The sequence below is a fragment of the Pyrus communis genome, chromosome 8 (genome assembly GCF_041283825.1).
Source record: "Pyrus communis isolate YQ-2024b chromosome 8, ASM4128382v1, whole genome shotgun sequence".
Classification (NCBI taxonomy): domain Eukaryota; kingdom Viridiplantae; phylum Streptophyta; class Magnoliopsida; order Rosales; family Rosaceae; genus Pyrus; species Pyrus communis.
The window spans coordinates 19,781,259-19,802,924 of record NC_142572.1 but is presented as its reverse complement, the minus strand read 5'-3'; the positions used below and the strand labels follow the sequence as shown (position 1 = coordinate 19,802,924).

Here is a 21,666-nt window from a genome sequence, read left to right as displayed (position 1 = left end):
TGTGTATTTATAAATCATATATATATTGTGTGTTTAAAAAGCTGACAGACGTAACACATGTGTATTGAGAATGAGACTAGGATAACTGTAAAGTATTTGTTTAAATGGAGGGGTGAAACAAAACATAGAAAGAAGAAAAGTGTGACTCACTACTATTTTTTTCTTCTTGTGCAAATTCGGTATTTATGATTTGAATATCATATAATTCAAAACTTGATAGCTGTAACATATGCAGATCTGCATCTTGAAAATACGACAAGTGTAAAGTGTTTGTTGGAATTGGAGGTGTAAAATAAAACATGCATTTATTGTGTATTTATGAATAAGATATTGTGCGTTTAAGAAGCTGATAGACGCAACACATGTGTACTGAGAAGTGAGAACAAGAATACGATAACTGTAAAGTATTTGTTCAAATGAAGAGGTGAAATAAAACGTTCCTTTTTATTTTGTGTAGATTTTGTATTTATGATTAGTAGACAACTATTCTAAGCTATTAGATCAGCATTAGTTTTTACTTAATTTAATAAGTAACCTTTCTCACATTGTAGACAAGATATTTGATACGGTAGCTCCCACTCTGTGATTAGTGACCTTATATATAAATAGTCCATGTTACCATCCATCTACTCATTTTGTGGTTTTATTTTTCATTACAAATAAGGTTTAGAGGGTCCAATTAAGCAAAGTATTGCACCCTCACAACTCACAAGGATTACAAGTTTGATTATAATTTTATTACGACTATTAAAAAAGGGCAAGGAGACGAAAAAGCTTGTTGCGTCTCAAATTTAGGACGGTGAAAAAATAAAACCCGTGTTCGGTGCGAAAAAAATGAAAAAAAGAAGAAAATAAACTTCTATTGTTAAATTAATCTCGAAACTTTACAAATGTACAAGAATAATAAAAATATTATGCGCTCTTCTGACACAATCTCCGTTCTTCTACCCTTCATTAATTTTGTATCGAACCTGTAAGGTCTAAAATTGATAAGGGGAGGGACATAAGTCTTATATTGTCAAGACTATCAGGCAACACATAATTCAACCATATCTCATGCTATCAAATATCACCAATATAAATTATATTTCATAAATACAGCTTAACTTCATTACAGTGACAATTTATCTCAAATGCTAAAAACCTGCCTTTTGCTTTTCTCACAAATGAGTAACAGTTACAATACTTTCTTTACTGTTGCTCACTTTTCTTGTAGCAAACGGAAGCGATTTCAAGTTCCTTCGAAGTATATCTCTTGGATCCAACTCTCCAACAATCCATCAAGAAGTCGCAACCGGATGTGTACGATGCAAAGATTGACGGGCCAATTGAGCCTGCATGTACGACCAACACACCTTCGATCAGTTTGCTCAAGATCTTCAAGGAATAGTAGATTGCATGCACGCATACGTCGCACAGCCTTGCCTTCGTTGATTACCATCAATTATTTGTTTATTATTTAGTATTTTCAATTAATTTTTTTGTTCGAGATTTGTTATATAACATGTATTCAGGTTCTACAACATTCAGAACATTGTTGTGAATGTCGGCTTTTCCTTTCTCAATCCGAGCTAAAGACTTAAGAGGTGGCTGCCGCTTGTTCCTCCACCGCCTAAGGGTAGTAATCAGAAGAATACCACACTGTACCTGAAACTTGTAAGAGTGTAGACAAACACAAAGATGAGGATTTAAGTAAAGACAACAAGTACAAAGATGAGAATCCAAGTGAAAGGAATTCAAGGGTCTAGATGATGACAAAAATCACAAGATCCAAGGGAAGTTACAAGGCTGTCAGAATTTGGTGCTAAGTTTAGATTGTTAGAATATTATCCATATCGTAGCTTATGCTACAAGCTATGTAATTAGGCTAATACATATAGCTAAGGTGTAAGAAGATAACTTGTCTCTCAAGAAATACAAAGAAAACTTCTCTCAACTCTCAGTCTTTCTCTCTCTCTCTCTCTCTCTCTCTCTCTCTACAGTTTGGTTTTTTTTATCATCTCCATTGAAGCTACTGCTTCAATCTTCACAAAACTCCTCCAAGAAATTGAAATCTACGCTCATTAAAAAAACCTAAGACATAAACTTGGTCTCCACTATTGAGAGTTCATAGTCTCATCCACGTTTTTTACTAGTGACCAAGGAAGAATGATCATCCATCTTTGAATTTGGATGTGTTTTTATTATTTTAATCCTAACCCTTAATATCAAATCCAAAGGTAAATGACTATGAATTCTTGGTCCCCAAGTAACACAAAATCAAGACTCCAATAATATTGTTTTCTTATTTATAATATTGTTCCGAATATTATGGTTTTTTGGACCAACTTGGAAACCCTTGCAGACTAGTATTTGGAAACCCTTGCCGCTTTTACTCATTATATATACACTGCTAGACTTTCTTAGTTTCTCAATTCTTACCTTCCAATTTCTTCTCTAATTCTCAATATCTTCACGTCCAACTTGCTCTAGCTTTCAGAAAACCCTAGTTTTTTTCCTCTCGTCTATAACCTTCCAGTTACTTCTGTTTCCAACTAAACCCTAGCTTTCAGAAAACCCTAGTTTTGCTTCTTTCGTTTAGTCAAGGAGAAGTACAAACAATGAGCCTTGCAAACATTCTTCAAGAAAAGACAAGTATGTTCATCAAGAAGTTGAGCAAGTCCCAATACTCCAAGAAAAGTTACACAGCTTTAAGCAAGTCCCAGCCTCCCAAGAAAGGTTATATCAATGTGTACGTTGGACAAGAACGAAAGCTATATCAGATTCCTTTGAAGTATCTCTATGATCCAACTCTCCAACAACTCATCGAGGAGTCGCAGCCGAATGTGTTCGACGCAAAGATTGATGGGCCAATTGAGCTTGCATGTACGACCACCACCTTCTATCAGTTGCTCAAGATCTTCAAAACGTAGTAGATTGGATGCACGCCACTGCCTTGTGTGATTAATATTGATTATTTGTTCATTCTTTTGTACTCTGAATTAATTTTTGTATTCGAGGTTTATTAGTTATTGATTCAAATGTACCGTATTCAAGTTTGATTCAAATGTACCGCGCCTTCAGTTGAAGGGTGCAGATGAGGTTGCCGTCCCACACTCATTGTCAACACGCACGTCCAGATACAATATAGTTGATGAAATTCGACCGTCACTAAAAGTAATCAGACGGACACCAAACTGTACAAGAAATTGAAATCCACGCCCACTAGGAAACCTAAGATATAAACTCTCCCCAAGTGAGAGTTCATAACTAGTTTCATCCACATACTTACCTATAGTGACCAAGGAATTGTTGAATTATAAGTTGTGAGCTAATTTTGAATAAGTTTGTTTATGATTAAATTGGTGTATCCACTTGTGATTAATTACCAAGTGTAAAGTTTTGGTTTGTAAAGGCCATGAGAGCCATGTGGATTCTTTCTTTGTTATTACAAAATAGATGTGTGGCTGTGATCTAAGCTAGGAGTGTGAATGGATCCAACAGTCACAATTACTGTTTTATTCCTCATCTCACGACTTGTGTGAGAGTGTGAGTGCTCATATATCTAAAAGGAAAATGCACCTCTGAGACTTGCAGAGTGTGTGAAGAAACCCTTCTTTATTCTCATTATCTTCTCCTTCGAATTCTGTTAGCAATAAAAACAATCTAAGATTCATTCATTTCAACATGGCCTCAGAGCCAAGTTCCGATTAAAAACTGGGCGTGCACTGTAAATTGAAGCATCACTAGCGTTGTGTTTTCTGGGTTCACACAAGCTTGCGATGGCTGGATCTGGAAGTGCTGAAGTAAGGACTCCGATTTTCTCCGGTGAGAACTATGAGTTCTGGAGGATTAAAATGGTCACTATCTTCAAGTCGCATGGGCTATGGAGTATGGTGGAGAAAGGGATTACGACTCCCGACTCGAAGAAGAAGAAGGTGAAGACAGATGAAGAATCTGATTCTGATGGTGACGATGATGAGAAAATGGCTGCAATCTTCATGAAAGATGCAAAAGCCCTCGGCATAATCCAAAATGTTGTCTCCGATCAGATCTTCCCCCGAATCGCAAATGCAGACTCGGCAAAAGTGGCCTGGGATCTGTTATATGGCGAATATCATGGTGGAGATCAGGTAAGATCTGTGAAACTTCAAAATCTTAGAAGAGAATTTGAATACACTAGAATGCGTGATGATGAATCCTTGTCTGGGTATTTAACTCGCTTGAATGATCTGATAAATCAAATGAAGACGTTTGGTGAAATCCTTTTGAATGAGAGGTTAGTTCAGAAGGTGTTAATTAGTCTCACTAAAATGTATGATCCGATATGTTTAGTGATAGAAAACACCAAATGTTTAGAATCTGTTGAGCTACAAGAAGTAATAGCCATTTTGAAGAGTCAAGAGCAGAGGTTTGATTTGCACTCCTCTGATGCAACTAAGAGAGCATTCTCTTCTCTTACTGTTAATTCAAAAGGACAGAATCGAGGGTATGCTCAGTCAAACACATTTAAGTCACAGAGAAATTATAATCAGAAAGGCAGGAAGTGGGATTCAAAACCCAAGTTTCAACAAAAGCCAAATCTCAATGTTGCACAGAATAGTACTTCTTTTCAAAACATGGGTCAAGAGGGTACAAAACCTCAGTGCAAAGTATGCTCTAAATTTCATTATGGTGAATGTCGATATAAGGGGAAATCTAAGTGCTATAACTGTGACAGATTTGGGCACTGGGCAAAAGAATGTATTGTTGGAAAAGCTGTTCAGAAAGCTAACTGTGCAAATCAAATGGAGGTGTCTGGAAATCTATTTTATGCAAATTGTGTTGTTGCTAAACCAAAGATTAATGGAGAATGGTATATTGATAGTGGCTGCAGCAACCATATGACAGGAAATGTTGATCTTCTTGTTGAAGTGAAGACTAATGTTGCAGGGAAAGTTCAAATGCCACCATGAGTGTTAGTGAATGTGGCAGGAATGGGATCACTGGAAATTGAAACTAACAGAGGGAAGAAATATATCAGAGAAGTCATGTACTTACCTGGTTTAAAGGAGAATCTACTTAGTGTAGGACAAATGGATGAGCACAGATATTATCTTGTGTTTGGTGGAAGTATGTGTACTGTCTTTGATGGCCCTTCTCTGGAATGTCAAATTATCAGTGTGAAGATGAGAGGAAACAGATGCTATCCCCTATCTCTAAGTCCTGAAAAGCAACTTGTGTTGAAGCTCAGTTTTGCTAACTGTGCCCGGACTTAGCACAGAAGACTTGGCCACCTGAACTTTGGTGGAATCAAACAATTGAAGGAGAAGGACATGGTTCATGGATTACCAGATCTAGAAGAGCATGATAGAGTCTGTGAAGGTTGTCAATATGGTAAACAGCACAGAGAAAGTTTCCCTAGTGGTCAAGCACAAAGAGCTGGTGCTTCACTCGAATTGATCCATGTTGATCTATGTGGACCAATGAGAAATGAATCCACTGGAGGAAACAAATACTTTATGCTGCTTGTGGATGATGCAACACGAATGATCTGGGTATACTTTCTTAAATATAAATCTGAGGCCTTCTCCTGCTTCAAGAAATTCAAAGCAATGACTGAGTTACAAACTGGTTTAAGGGTGAAATGTCTGAGGAGTGACAGAGGAGGGGAGTTCTTGTCTACTGAGTTCAATCAGTTCTGTGATACAGAAGGCATTCAAAGGCAACTTTCTCTTGCATACACTCCACAGCAAAATGGAGTGGTGGAAAGGAAAAACAGAACCGTGGTTGAAATGGCCAAGTCTATGCTACACGATAAAGGAATGCCCTATTATATGTGGGCAGAAGCTGTGCATACTGCAGTGTACATTCTGAATCGATGTCCTACCAGGTCTCTTGATAACATAACCCCCTTTGAAGCTTACAGTGGAAGGAAACCGGGTATTGCACATTTGAAGATTTTTGGCTCAGTTTGTTATGTTCATACCCTAGCTGAATTAAGGCACAAACTAGAAGCTAAGAGTCTAAAGGGAGTTTTTATTGGCTATGCAAAGTGTGAGAAAGGTTATAGGGTCTTTGATCCACTTTCTAAAAGGGTAATACTGTCAAGAGACGTTGTGTTTGATGAAGATTCAAGTTGGAATTGGCAGGAAAGCACAGAGAAACATGTGTCTATGTTCAATTATGGAGGGCAGTCTGGTGAGTCACCAAGCAGTGCATTCACAGAGGTTGAGACCCCAGCCTCTAATACTTTGCCATCTAGAAGTTTGACAGAAATACCAAGTGATACTGATAATGCACCGGTTACCCCTCAAGTCCAATCTACTGAATCCTCTAGTAGATCATGTGAAAGTACAAGAGATTCACAAGTGATTGATCATACTCCATTAAAATGAAGAAATCTGAGTAATGTACTTGCTCAATGCAATCTGTGCATTATGGAACCTGAGAAGTATGAAGATGCTGCAGAGGATGAATCTTGGATGAAAGCTATGAAAGATGAGCTTTCTATGATTAAGAAAAATGCAACTTGGGAACTAGTAGATCGACCATCTGACAAGCCTATAATTGGAGTTAAATGGGTGTTTAAAACCAAACTCAACCTTGATGGAACTGTGCAAAAGAATAAGGCAAGGCTTGTTGCAAAAGGATATGCTCAGAAACCAGGAATAGACTACAATGAGACATTTGCTCCGGTTGCTAGGTTGGATACAATCCGAACTCTCATTGCTTTGGCTGCACAAAAGAGTTGGAAACTCTATCAACTCGATGTCAAATCCGCTTTTCTGAATGGTGTTTTGGAAGAGGAAGTATATGTAGAGCAACCTGATGGATTTGTTATCACGGGAAAAGAAGATAAAGTATACAAACTCCATAAAACTCTCTATGGTCTCAAACAGGCACCTAGAGCCTGGTATGGAGAGATTGATACCTATTTTTCACAGTGTGGTTTCATGAAAAGTCTAAGTGAGGCAACTCTCTACATCAAAGCAAGGGGAGATGAGATTCTGATTGTTTCAATCTATGTAGATGACATAGTGTACACTGGAAATAGCAGTGTGATGTTAAAGGAATTCAAGGAGGATATGATGATCAAGTATGAAATGACTGATTTGGGTCTTCTTCATCATTTCCTTGGCATGGGAATTATTCAAACTCACTCTAGCATCTTTATACACCAAAGAAAGTATGCTGCTTCTCTGTTGAACAAATTTGGTTTAAGTGAGTCCAAATCTGTTGCTACACCTCTTGTTTCATCAGACAAGCTAGGGAAAAATGATGGCAGTGGACCAGCAAGTGAGGAATAATATAGAAGAATAGTAGGAAGCTTGCTATATCTTACAGCTACTCGACCAGATATAATGTATGATGCCAGTCTTCTTGCACGATTCATGCACTGTCCCACAAATAAACATCTTGGTACTGCAAAAAGAGTGCTGAGATACATTAATGGTACTCTGGATTACGGTTTGGAGTATGTGAAGGGAAAGAAAGCAATGTTAATTGGTTTTGTGACAGTGATTGGGGATGATCCATTGATGACAGCAAAAGCACCTCTGGATATGCTTTCTCCTTTGGCAACGGTGTGTTCTCATGGGCTTCAGTAAAACAAAACTGTGTAGCTCTCTCCACTGCAGAAGCTGAGTATATCAGTGCTTCTGAGGCAACTGCTCAAGCCATTTGGCTTAGGTTTGTTCTTGCAGACTTTGGTGAGTTACAAACTGAAGCAACACCAATGTACTGTGATAATACAGCAGCAATTGCAATCACCAAGAATCCAGTGTTCCATCAGAAAACCAAGCATATCGACAGAAGGTATCATTTCATTAAGGATGCACTACAAGAAGGAGTAATTGATCTACTGTATTGCCCAACTAATGAACAAGTTGCAGACATCTTTACTAAGGCTCTAACTAAGGATCGGTTCAACTATCTCAGAGATTTGCTTGGTGTGAAATCAGCTCAAAACTTAAAAGGGAGTGTTGAATTATAAGTTGTGAGCTAATTTTGAATAAGTTTGTTTATGATTAAATTGGTGTATCCACTTGTGATTAATTACCAAGTGTAAAGTTTTGGTTTGTAAAGGCCATGAGAGCCATGTGGATTCTTTCTTTGTTATTACAAAATAGATGTGTGGCTGTGATCTAAGCTAGGAGTGTGAATGGATCCAACAGTCACAATTACTGTTTTATTCCTCATCTCACGACTTGTGTGAGAGTGTGAGTGCTCATATATCTAAAAGGAAAATGCACCTCTGAGACTTGCAGAGTGTGTGAAGAAACCCTTCTTTATTCTCATTATCTTCTCCTTCGAATTTTGTTAGCAATAAAAACAATCTAAGATTCATTCATTTCAACAGGAATGAATGGTCATCCACCCTTGGATTTAGATGTGTTTTTAGTGTTTTAATCTCAACCCTTAATATCAAATTTAAACGTGAATGACTATGAATCCTTGGTCGCTAAGCAACCAAGAGATCAAAGACTCCTAAAACCAATATTCTTTTTTATTTATCATTTTGTCCCGAATATTATGATTTTCTGGACCAACTTGGAAACCCTTTCGGACAGTATTTGGACACCCTTGCCTCTTTTACTGATTATATATAGACACTGCTAGACTTTCTTATTTTCTCAATTCTTACCTTCCAGTTTCTTCTCTTTCCAGTTCTCACTAAACCCTAGCTTTCAGAAAATCCTAGTTTGTTTTCTTTCGTTTAGTCAAGGAGAAGTACAAACAATGAATCTTGCATTCTTCAAGAAAAGACAAGTATGTTCATCAACAAGTTGAGCAAGTCCAGGTACTCCAAGATAAGTTACACAGCTTTAAGCAAGTCCCAGCCCCCCAGGAAAGGTTATATCAATGTGTACGTGTGTGTGTGTGTGTGTGTGTGTGTGTGTGTGTGTGTGTGTATCATCAAGTAAAATACTTACGTTGGCATCTACAGTTTGAGGTTCTTTATATTTCTGAGGAAAAAATAGAGACTCTCTTTAAAGTTACTCATAATAGAGTTAATCCTGAAGCTAATACCTTCTTCCATCGCGTGTGTTTTTTCTTACTTTTTTTTTTTTTTTTTTTTTTTGCATAGAAATGATAGGTTTTTACGAAGTATTTTAATAACCAAACATTAAACAACCACAACAAGTCACAATGAGCCACATCTTAGTATTAACCTCAATACAAATATATATCGTATTTGCATTCGTCAGAGACATCCAAGTAAGTGGAGATGAAATGTCATTAGATCAACTCATCGTAAGGTCTTGCAATGTGATTTTTAAAGTTCAAGTGAGGGAACAATGATGTTGTAATTCTTCCTAAAATCTAGATGTCACATATTGACATTGACTGTGACATTAAAGGTCACCTTCTCAAACTCATTCGTTTGGCAGTGAGGCTATATTACATTAGATTTTTCTTTTCTTTTTTTTTTTTTTGAAATACATTTTTGCCAAGAAGACTACTAAATTAATACAATGTAAGAAAGAGATTCAAACTTAGGTACAAGAGGATCGGTGCACTGCGGTGATCAACTGGGGAAAAAACCTACTGAAGAAGGGCAATAATAATAGAACATCTGAGTTGCAATTAGCAACACATGTTATTAGAAAAGATAATCGTCATCACCATAAATAGGAAATGACAATGTCACCAGATATAAAGGGCTGTATTGAAGAAATTATATACAATGTGGGGAGTAAGACGAAGAAATTATGATGATTTCTTAACACATATCCATGACCAGACTTTGTGTTGAGCTCCATGCACCGAGCTGAGGAGGCTAAGGTCTCGTTTGGTATTGTTTTTTTTCACTAAAAACTGGTTAACTTTAAAGTTAAGCAGTAAAAAAGTGTTCGGTAAAAGTAAAATATTATTCTTATTTTAAAAGCAATGGATTCCAGACAACATCTTTTAAAAGCAGCATGTAGGTTGCTTTTAAAAGCTATTTTAATAAAAAGCAGAGTTGGTTCTTTAATAATTATTTTCAATTGTTGTAAACCTTCATTAATTTTTTTTAAATGACATTGTTTAACCTTCTACACACATTCTATCCCTTGGAGAATAGGGTAAACGTTATCACCTACCACTACAAATGCTAACCTTACACCCTTGTCACCACCACCGCCATAACCACAACCTTCACCACTGTCATCACAACCATCATTGTCACCACCATTAACGCAACCGCCACCATTGCTACCACAACCACAACTACCATTAGCACTATCATTGTTGCCACCGCTGACACCACCATAACGGCAACCGCCACCATTGCCACCATCCTACCACCATTGTTACATTTTCACCCCAACCAACACATCATTAGCACCACCACCACCACCTCCACCGCAACCACCACCACCATTACCATCACTGTTGTTGTTGCCCCCACTCCTACTATTATGTCCATTTGTCATTGTTTACAATTATATCACACTTTTACATTAAATTTTACCAAACGCTTTTCCTCTGCTTTTCATACTCACAACACTTTTAAAATTCAATTAACCAAATGCTCATCAGCTTTATTTTACAGTTGATTATTCTTAAAGCACAGCAGAAGCAGTTTTTTAGAAAAGCACAACAATCCCAAACTGGCCTTAAGCAGTGGCTACTGCTTGTTCCTCCACTGCCTCCGGTTGAAGGGTGCAGATGAGGTTACGGTCACCATACACATTGTCAACGCGTCCTGATACAATAGTCAACGAAATTCAATCGTCAATAAAAGCAATCAGATAGCACCAAAATGAAAGTATAGCAAACACTTAGCAACTTCCATGCCATTGTAGTTTATCTTTGGTGTAAATTGCATACCTGTAGTAGGCCAGAACTTTGAAGAACGGAGCAAGGAAGAGGGGAAGGCTGCATATTCCCGGGAATATGGCTTTGTCCATGCATCTCCCATGAGCAGTGATGGCGGGTGAGGAGCTTTCTGCAGAAGGAGTTCAAAAACCATTTATATGTAAAATGAGTAACTGATAGTTCTTGGAGGAGAGAGATGAACAGAACTTTTACTTTAAGGACATTGTTGAGAATATCAGCTTTTCCTTTCTCAGTCTGAGCAATCTCTTCTCTGATGGAAATTAGAGCATCACAAAGCCTGTCGCAAGCAAGAAAAACTAATATACTTTAGCTCGAAGAAAAACATCAGAGAAAGAAATTAAATGAAATCTTTCTGTTGGGGTGTACCTTGCTTTCACTTTCTGTTGGCTCAATCATGCGAGTGCCAGGAACTGGCCATGACATTGTTGGTCCATGGAACCCGTAGTCCATAAGACGCTTGGGGACGTCCTCAGGCTCTATCCCACCAGTATTCTACAAGGAAAAAAAGAAGCGGCAGAGTTCAATTAGAAAGAGATTGAAAAAGCGGACAAATCAAGGCATATGTTAAGAATATACCTTAAATCCTCTCAAATCAACGGTGAATTCATGGGCAACAGTTCCATTGACACCACGGAAAAGAATGGGGTAGTAATTCTGTAAAAAATGACAGACAAATTTAGCATACAGAGGAAATTTAACATAGAGTATAACCGTAAGCTCAATTTGTAAAGCAAATCAAGAGTGAAGAAGCAAACTGGAACCTCCAAGCGTTTGGCCATGCAGTTTGCATTCAGAATAGCTATGAGGATATCTTTGATGCATCGGTGAGTCCCTTGGACCCCATCATGGCCATGTAAGTATAACACATTGGCAAAATAAGTGCAGAGCCCAAGGTGCGGCAGAGATGGTTTCGAGAGGCTGAGACTTGTCGAGGGCAGGAAGGCCACCGGTAGATACCTTGCGTACAATGGCATAATTTTTTTGTTTGTTCATATTTTCCTCATCCCCCAAGTCAAGTGCAAGAACTCTCCCTCTAGTGTGAGTCCCACAATTTCTTACCATAGAGTTCACTCGATCCTGACCGTTAGATTTTGTCTGATGAGATTGAATGTGGAGATGTTGGACAACCAAGATGGTGGTGTTTTATGGCTCTTTGGGACCAACAATGGCACTTGCCTTATGCTAGTGGACTTCACTCCATCTTATATGTTCATTCTTCAAATAGTGATAAGATTGTAAGAAGATAGACATCTTTCCCTTTGTGTTGATTGTGTATTTATGAATCAGATATTATGTGTTTAAGAAGCTGACAGACGTAACACATGTATACTGAGAATGAGAATACCATGACCGTAAAGTATTTGTTTAAATGGAGGGGTGAAACAAAACATAGAAAGAAGAAAAGTGATCCTCACCGCTATTTTATTTGTTGTTGTGCATATTTGGTATTTATGATCTACATATCATATCATTCAAAACTTGGCAGTTGTAACACATGTAGATCTGCATACTGAAAATCTGACGAGTGTAAAGTGTTTGTTTGAATTGGAGGTGTAAAATAAAACATGCATTTATTGTGTATTTATGTATAAACATGCATTTATTGTGCGTTTAAGAAGCTGATAGATGTAACACATGTGTACTAAGAATGAGAATACGACAATCGTAAAGTATTTGTTCAAATGGAGAGGTGAAATAAAACATTTCTTTTTATGTTGTGTAGATTTTGTATTTATGATTTGCGTATTGTAGAATTTAAAACTTGATAGCTGTAACGTAAGCATAGTGAGAAGACAACTATCCTAAGCTATTAGATCAGCTTTGGTGTTTACTAAGTTTAATATATAATCTCTCTCGCATTGTAGACAAGATACTTGATATGGTAGCTCCCCCTCTAAAGTATTTCATTAGGATACTCATTCTATAAATGGACTATGAAAAAAAAAATTATAAAAAAAGCAAGGAGATGAAAAAGCTTGTTACGTCTCGAATTTAGGACAGTGAAAAAAATAACCCCGTGTTCGGTGCGAAAAAATGAAAATAAAACGAAATTAAATTTCTCTATTGTACAATAAATTTTGAAACTTTACAAGTGTACAAGAATAATAAAAATATTATGCCGCTCTTCTAACATAATCTCTGCTCTTTTACTCTTCATTAATGTTGTACCGTGTTCGAAATTTTGGTGATATGGATGCTGCTTCTCCTACAACAAATCACATAAGATAAATATTAGTAAATATTATTTCATATTGAAAGAATAAAATAGATAAAACTGATATACTAACAATAAAATACTTATTTTTATAGGTAGATAACGCTATTCGTCGATCCTTGATTAGAACAAGATTATAGGTTGAGTCTTGTAATCACTGTCCTTAAGCGTATATTCCCCCCCCCCCTCTAAAACAATGTCTCGTTGTAGCAGGTTATGGCGCCCTACTCTCCAGAATACAACAACCTATGATCCTTGTAAGCGTACACTCATAATACTTGGATTGGGTGAACAACTCGATTCTTTCCCTTAGTATGGAGAAAGTGAGAATATAATAAAGCTTTCAAGAATGAAGGTTCAAAAGGATAGAAGAAGAAGAAGAAAAAAGAAGGGGAGATGATTGTAATCTTTCATTCTTGGCAATAGAGATTAACAAGTATATATATATAAGGTTGAAAACGTTAGGAAATCAAACCCTCAAATTTCAATACTAATCAATAACGTTACAAAGTGATATTATCGGATGCAATATGAGTGTTGGAATGAAACGGTCCAATAGAAGTGAAAGACCTTGAAATTTATAATAAAGAGTCGATATAAACACCATTTGAATAGCAGTTAAGAAGAGGAAAATATCTATATCAATTATATGATATTAAACACTTGTATTTTGAAATATCCTTAAAATTTCCAACATACCGAACTTGCAAGGTCTAATATGTATAAGGGAAAGGACATTAAGTCTTATCAAAGATAATTGTCAAGGTTAAACCGACATGTAATTCAATCATATCTCATGATATCAAATATCACCAACATAAATTATATTTCATAAATACAGCTTAACTTCATTACAGTGACAATTTATCTCAAATGCAAAAAACCTGCCTTTTGCTTGATAATTTCTCACAAATGAGTAACACTTACAATACTTTCTTTATTGTTGCTCACATTTCTTGTAGTGAACGGAAGCGAAATCAAGTTCCTTCCAAGTATATCTCTTGGACTTCGATGCAAAGATTGACGGGCCTATTGAGCCTGCATGTACGACCAACACCTTCGATCAGTTGCTCAAGATCTTCAAGTAGTAGATTGCATGCACGCATACGTCGCACAGCCTTGCCTTCGTTGATTACCATTAATTATTTGTTTCTTATTTAGTAATTTCAATTAATTTTTGTGTTCGAGATTTGTTATATAGACATGTTTTCAAGTTCTACAACATTCAGAACATTGTTGTAAATGTCGGCTTTTCCTTTCTCAATCCGAGCTGAAGACTTAAGAGGTGGCTGCCGCTTGTTCCTCCACCGCCTAAGGGTGTAAATGAGGTTGCCGTCACCACACATATTGTCAACACGCACATCCAGATACTGTATAGCTACCAACGAAAATCGTCACAAAAAGTAATCAAAACAACACCACATTGTACGTACCTGAAACCCCTCCAAGAAATTGATATCTACGCTCACTAAAAAACCTAAGACATAAACTTGGTCTCCACTATTGAGAGTTTATAGTGGAGAACAAGAAATGAATGATCATCGTTGAATGATCATCCATCCACATTTTTTACTTAGTGACCAAGGAATGAATGATCATCGATCCTTGAATTTGGATGTGTTTTTATTATTTTAATCTCAACCCTTAATATCAAATCCAAAGGCAAATGACTATGAATTCTTGGTCCCCAAGTAATACAAGATCAATACTCCTATGATATTGTTTTCTTATTTATCATTTTGTTCCGAATATTATGGTTTTTTGGACCAACTTGGAAACCCTTGCAGACTAGTATTTGGAAACCCTTGCCGCTTTTACTCGTTATATTTACACTGCTAGACTTTCTTAGTTTCTCAATTCTTACCTTCCAGTTTCTTCCCTTCCCTATTCTCAATATCTTCACGTCCAACTAGCTCTAGCTTTCAGAAAACCCTAGTTTTTTTCCTCTCGTCTATAACCTCCAGTTTCTTCTGTTTCCAACTAAACCCTAGCTTTCAGAAAACCCTAGTTTTGTATCTTTAGTTTACTCAAGGAGAAGTACAAACAATGAATCTTTCAAACATTCTTCAAGAAAAGACGAGTATGTTCATCAAGAAGTTGAGCAAGTCCCAGTACTCCAAGAAAAGTTACACAACTTTAAGCAAGTCCCAGCCCCCCAAGAAAGGTTATATCAATGTGTACGTTGGACAAGAACGAAAGCTATATCAGATTCCTTTGATGTATCTCTTGGATCCAACTCTCCAACAACTCATCGAGAAGTCGCAGCCGGATGTGTTCGACGCAAAGATTGACGGGCCAATTGAGCTAGCATGTACGACCAACACCTTCGACGAGTTGCTCAAGATCTTCAAAAAGTAGTAGATTGCATGCGTGCACAGCCTTGTTTGATTAATATTGATTATTTGTTCATTTTTTTGTACTTTGAATTAATTTTTGTATTCGAGGTTTATTAGTTATTGATTCAGATGTGCGCATTCAAGTTAGATTAACGTTTAGAAAGCATATATATTGATGTGACTCTAAGTTATAGGGCTTCTATCAGACCAATTGAACTATATATCTATTGTTATTGTTATCTATTAAGCCCATTACATATGTAACACCATTAAACTCATTTAGATCTCAAACCCTACCTATCTTTGGATGTATTTAAATCCTTTTTCTGATCTAGAGAAACAAGGAATGAAGATATGAATTTACTTTAATTTTTTTTTCCATTTCTGCATTTACTTTCTTGCAATTTCCCTTTTTATCATGTCTGATCCTATATATATACCTATCTATGTGTATGTGTGTGTGTGTGTGTGTGAAAACATCAATTAAAATAATTACGTTGGCATTTACAATATGAGGTTCTTGCTATTTTGTACAGAAACGATAGGATTTTACAAGGTACTTTTATAACTGAATGTTAAACAACCACAACAATTCCCAATGTACCAATTTAATTATTCAACTCAGTACAAATATATATTATATTTGCATTCGTCTTAATTAAACATAAGACATCCATCCAAGCGGAAATCGAATGTCAGTAAATCAACTCATCGTACGATCTTACAATGTGCTTTTTAAAATTCAAGTGAGGGAACAATGATTTTGTTGCTCTTCCTAAAATCTAGATGTCACGTATTGATGTTGACTATCACATTAAACTAATCTAGCAAAAGAAAGAGATCCAAACTTAGGTGCAAGAGGGCCGACACAATACGGTGCTCAACTGGGAAAAAAACCTAAAGAAGAAGGGTAATAATAATTACAACATCTGAGTTGCAATTAGCAACATGTTATTAGAAATGATAATCGTCATCATCATAAATAGGAAACGAAAATGTCACCAGATATAAAGGGCTGTATTGAAGAAATTATATACAATGTGGGAGTAAGAAGAAATTGATAATGATTTCATAACATATTCATGACCAGACTTTGTGTTGAGCTCAATGCACCGAGCCGAAGAGACTAAGCAGTGGCTGCTGCTTGTTCCTCCACTGCTTCCGGTTGAAGGGTGCAGACAAGGTGACGGTCACCATACACATTGTCAACGCGTCCTGACACAATAGTTAACGAAATTCAATCGTCAATAAAGCAATCAGACAGTACCAAAATGGAAGTATAGCAAACACTCGGCAACTTTCATGCCGTTCTAGTTTCTTTATTTTTGGTGTAAATTGCATACCTGTGGTAGGCCAGAACTTGGAAGAACGCAGCCAGGAAGCGGGGAAGGCTGCATATTCCCGGGAATATGGCTTTGTCCATGCATCTCCCATGAGCAGTGATGGCGGGTGAGGAGCTCCCTGCAGGAGGAGTTCAAAAACCATTTATAATTATGTAAAATGAGTAACTTATAGTCTTGGAGGAGAGAGATGAGCAGAGCTTTTACTTTAAGGACATTGTTGAGAACATCGGCTTTTCCTTTCTCAATCTGAGCAATCTCTTCTCTGATGGAAATTAGAGCATCACAAAACCTGTCTAACTCGGCCTGCAAGCAAGAAAAATAATTACTTGAACTCAAAGAAGAACATCAGAAAAAAAAAAATCAAAGGAAATCTTTCTGTTGGGGTGTACCTTGCTTTCACTTTCAGTTGGCTCAATCATGAGAGTGCCAGGAACTGGCCATGACATTGTTGGTCCATGGAAACCGTAGTCCATAAGACGCTTGGCGACGTCCTCAGGCTCTATCCCGGCAGTATTCTACGGGAAAAAAAGAAGAAGCAGCAGAGTTCAATTAGAAAGAGATCGAAAATGCGGACAAATCAAGGCAAATGTTAAGAATATACCTTAAATCCTCTCAAATCAACAATGAATTCATGGGCAACAGTTCCATTGACACCACGGAAAAGAATGGGGTAGTAATTCTGTAAGAAATGACAGACAAAATGAGCAAACAGAGGAAATTTAACATAGAATATAACCATAAGCGCAAATTGTAAAGCAATACAAAAGTGAATAAGCAAAGTGGAACCTCCAAGCGTTTGGCCATGTAGTTTGCATTCAGAATTGCTATCTTTGATGCATCAGTGAGTCCCTTGGACCCCATCATGGCTATGTAAGTATAAGAGATTGGCAAAATAAGTGCAGAGCCCCAAGGTGCAGCAGAGATGGTTCCGAGTGGCTGAGACTTGTCGGGGACAGGAAGGCCACCGGTAGATACCTTCAGTACAATGGCACGAAACTTAGACATCCAGCATGTAAGGAATTACATTGTTTCTCATGTAAACCAAATTGATTATTTCTGAGTTTACAGAATCGGTTGAAAGCTTCAACTTAGAGAGTAGTTACCACAGGATGGGATGGTAAAAAGGGTGCCAAGTGCTTCTTCACACCGATAGGACCCATGCCAGGGCCACCACCTCCGTGTGGAATGCAAAATGTTTTGTGGAGATTGAGATGGCAAACATCAGCTCCAATCCAACCTGGGCTTGTCAGACCAACCTGCAAGAACAAAAAGCTCAACAGATTGAACACCCGCCAGCAAAAGAAAAAACAGCCTGCAGCACAGAAACTACTTGAATTTAAGGACATAACTATCAAGCAAGGATAGGATAAGATACAGACCTGTGCATTCATGTTAGCCCCATCCATGTATACTTGACCTCCATTGTCATGAATTATCCTACATATCTCGTCAATACCTTCTTCATAGACTCCGTGAGTTGAAGGATATGTCACCTACAATTTGAAATATGGTCAAATCTCTCCAATCTTTTGCAAATGATATAAATCTTTTTTGATTATTACCATAAGAGCTGATAGGTTATCCTTGTTTGCTTCAGCAGCCTTCTTCAGCTCTTCAATGTTGATGTTTCCCTTGGCATCAGTTCCAATAGTTACAATCTTCATTCCACACATTGCAGCACTTGCAGGATTAGTACCATGTGCTGAGACAGGAATGATACACACATTGCGATGGCGATCCCCTCTTGCCTACAGTGGGTAACCGGTGAATGGTTTAGTTACAAGGATAAACCTTTAGCTCAAATACCTTAATTTAAAGTGCTTATTTTGAGCGTGATAGCAAAGGGCTTGCTAACAATTATTAAAAAGAGGGAAAACAAAAGAAGTAAAACTCAAGATTTCTTACGAAATGATATGCCCGAATAACCATCAGCCCAGCATACTCTCCAGCAGCTCCAGCATTGGGTTGCAAAGAGAAAGAGTCAAACCCAGTGATGGTGCACAATAGGTCACCCAAATCTCTGAACATTTCCTGAAATTTATTATTTTACAGCATATAGTATCAGATTTCTATTTACATGAAGGAAAGCAACGTAACAAAAAGAAATCCAGGGGAAAAAGTTTGAAGCTGTTTTAGTTCATTCGTAAGTAAACATTTTTAACTACCTGATAACCCTCAGCCTGTTCTGTAGGAGCAAAAGGGTGAATATCGGTGAAACTAGGCCATGTTACTGGCATCATTTCAGTTGTTGCGTTCAATTTCATGGTACAAGATCCCAAGGGAATCATACTGTGGCATAGAGACAGATCCTTTGATTGCAACTTATGAATGTATCGTAGCAACTCATGCTCAGTATGATACCTAATGGAGAGAATGAATTTAAGTCGATTTAGTTTTCAAAATGTAGGCAGTAAGAGTTCAATCATCTGGAAAGGGACATACGAGTTGAAGATCGGATGGGTAAGGAATGTGCTCTCCCTCGTTAACCCAGAAGGAATTGCAGGCTGAACTTCTGGCGCAAGAGATGCAGCAGTGAAAGGGACCTGGAAATTAAACAAATTTCTTACTAAATGGACGCACTTCATAATAAATTGCAAATATCATCTTTTATGGTAAAGATATATAATACTTACAGGTTTTCCCAAAGCAAAAGCTTTGAAAAGCTTGTCAACATCCTCCAAGGTGGTTGTTTCATCAAACGAAACAGTGATCTGAAAAGGAGTTAATATTCAGTAACATTTTTAAGTAAAAGCAAGCACTCCATCATCCGTCCTCAGAGAATATTTAGTTAAATAACTGATGCAAGAGACAGAAAAAAGAAACTCACAGTGCTCGAGTCTACTACTCTCAAATTCAATCCAAGCTTGTTAGCAGCATCAGAAATTGCATGTGCGTCAGCAACCTTAACCTTCACAGTGTCGAAGAAGGTAAGGCTCTGAACTTCCACCGTTCCAAGTTTCTTCAATCCAACTGCAAATGCCCCGGCAAGACCATGAACCCTTTGGGAAATGGTTTTAAGGCCTTCGGGTCCATGATATACAGCGTACATGGCAGCCATGTTTGCAAGTAATGCCTATAAAACAAAAAACATATCCAATCAAATTGAAATATATGATTCCATCATTTTGATAGAAATTTTCAAACTTTCATCAGTTCATCCCTAATAAAAATCATAAAACAGATCAAACAAAGCATAGTATAGTACCTGAGCAGTGCAAATGTTGCTGGTAGCCTTGTCCCTCCTGATATGCTGCTCCCTTGTCTGCATAGCCATACGCAGCGCAGGCTTCCCCGAGGAATCAACACTAACACCAATAATTCTCCCCGGCATCATCCTCTTGTACTCTTGTGAGGTAGCCAGGAAAGCCGCATGAGGACCTCCATACCCCATCGGAACACCAAACCTCTGCGCAGAACCAACAACAATATCCGCCCCAAACTCACCAGGCGGCTTCAACACTGTCAACGCTAACAGATCAGTTGCCATCACAACCTTAACCCCATTGGCATGAGCATTCTTAATAAACTCCCCGTAGTCCAAAACCTCGCCCTCAGTCCCCGGATACTGAACAAGAACACCACAAACATCACCGGAACTGTAATCAACATCCTTAAGATCCGCGGTAACAACCTTAAGATCGAAACCATCAGCTCTAGTCTTGCAAATATCAATGGTCTGGGGGTGGCAGTTGTTGGCAATGACAAAAGTCTTCTTCTTTCCCTTTTGGATGTTGTTACACATCGCCATTGCCTCCGCCGCTGCGGTTCCCTCATCGAGCAGTGATGCATTCGACATGGGAAGGCCGGTGAGGTCAGTGATCAAAGTTTGGAAATTGAGCAGAGACTCCAACCTCCCCTGGGAAATCTCAGCCTGGTAAGGTGTGTACTGAGTGTACCAAGCTGGATTTTCCATAATATTCCTCAAAATTACAGGTGGGACATGTGTGTTGTAATATCCCATCCCAAAAAAACTCTTGAAAATCTGGTTTTTTGAGGCCAAATTCTTCATGTGTTCAAGCATTTGGCTCTCTGTCAACCCCTCATCAAATTTCGGAAACTTCATCGATTCAAGTCGAATCGATTTGGGCACAGTGGCGTCGATCAGCGAGTCGAGGCCATCGAACCCGCATAACTCCGCCATTTTAATCTGCTCCTCCGGGGTGGCGGAGTTATGGCGGCGGGGAAAAGTGTCGCTGCTTTTCAATGCGTCCACGGAAATCGACCGGGTTTGGAACCCGGCATTGTGGGACGCGTTTCTCGAGAGGAACGAGTCTGATCTGGGACTCGAGCGCGTGAAGGAGCATGGGGAGAGTGAGGAGACGTACCTCGACGGTGCGTAGAGAACAGGGGACGTGGAGGAGCTCAGAACAGAGCTCTCGTTCTGGCGGAACTGCTTGGCCTCCGAGACCAACCGCTTCACGAAAGCCCGGTTCGCCAGCCGCCTCGCGCGCTCCATGGAAGCTGAAAACGACTGCGTTTTGCAAAACCCAGAAAGCAGAAACTGGAAATGCAGAGTGGGTTGGTGAGAAACTTGGAAAAAATATGAATTCTTTTTCAAAGTTTGTTGCTCTGTTATTCCATTGGAGTGGGTGAGGGTTTGTTTTTGATAAGCGAAATGGTGGAGGTTTTCGTCAATATATAAATATATGAATATTTAAATATGAGCCAGATTAGTCACATCATTTTTTGTACATTTTTTTACAGACATTTTGTAAGATCTGCTTCATAATATACTTTAATGATTCGAACTATCTATTTTTTAGAACGTCATTCGTAGATTATTCTTGTCTAAAAAATTAGGCAAATACAAAGTCATTCAGAAATTCATTTGTTGGGGAGGAAATTGACGGATAAGATCCTATGAAGAAACACTAAATTTACTCCTACAGTCATATGGTTTCGGATTTTGGTAATTTTTTGTACATATGATCTTTGACAGAAGGTCTAAAAGATACACAGTTCGGATCGTTGGAATGCATTATGGATT

General features: G+C 38.0%; 2 protein-coding genes and 1 pseudogene across 3 annotated transcripts; 1 reads left to right on the top strand and 2 right to left on the bottom strand.

The window, feature by feature from the left end:
* Positions 1-3,761: 3,761 nt before the first annotated feature.
* On the top strand, positions 3,762-4,934 carry LOC148695289 (uncharacterized). Its single transcript, XM_088698351.1, has one exon. The coding sequence runs from the start codon at positions 3,762-3,764 to the stop codon at positions 4,932-4,934; it is 1,173 nt and encodes a 390-aa protein (XP_088554477.1).
* Positions 4,935-11,053: 6,119 nt separating this feature from the next.
* LOC137718119 (glycine dehydrogenase (decarboxylating), mitochondrial-like) lies at positions 11,054-11,894 on the bottom strand (annotated as a pseudogene). The gene is made up of 4 exons (XR_015965111.1): positions 11,547-11,894; positions 11,362-11,439; positions 11,152-11,277; positions 11,054-11,062 (listed from the first exon to the last, which is right to left on the bottom strand). The product of XR_015965111.1 is annotated as a glycine dehydrogenase (decarboxylating), mitochondrial-like (transcript).
* Positions 11,895-16,247: 4,353 nt separating this feature from the next.
* On the bottom strand, positions 16,248-21,385 carry LOC137717351 (glycine dehydrogenase (decarboxylating), mitochondrial). Its single transcript, XM_068456682.2, has 15 exons — positions 19,885-21,385; positions 19,507-19,752; positions 19,313-19,390; positions 19,122-19,222; positions 18,845-19,040; positions 18,585-18,710; positions 18,242-18,427; positions 18,059-18,172; positions 17,783-17,935; positions 17,466-17,654; positions 17,281-17,358; positions 17,069-17,194; positions 16,884-16,982; positions 16,680-16,797; positions 16,248-16,551 (listed from the first exon to the last, which is right to left on the bottom strand). Exons 1-15 carry the CDS (start codon positions 21,133-21,135, stop codon positions 16,463-16,465), a joined length of 3,150 nt encoding a protein of 1,049 aa, XP_068312783.2. The 5' UTR covers positions 21,136-21,385; the 3' UTR covers positions 16,248-16,462.
* Between the last annotated feature and the right edge of the window lie 281 nt (positions 21,386-21,666).

Coding starts and splice junctions, on each gene's coding strand:
- LOC148695289 (XM_088698351.1), top strand. CDS start 3,762: ATGGCTGGATCTGGAAGTGCTGAAGTAAGGACTCCGATTTTCTCCGGT.
- LOC137717351 (XM_068456682.2), bottom strand. CDS start 21,135: ATGGAGCGCGCGAGGCGGCTGGCGAACCGGGCTTTCGTGAAGCGGTTG. Junction 18,711..18,844: donor AACAGGCTGAGGGTTATCAG/GTAGTTAAAAAT, acceptor AATAAATTTCAG/GAAATGTTCAGAGATTTGGG. Junction 17,195..17,280: donor TTGATTTGAGAGGATTTAAG/GTATATTCTTAA, acceptor TTTTTCCCGTAG/AATACTGCCGGGATAGAGCC.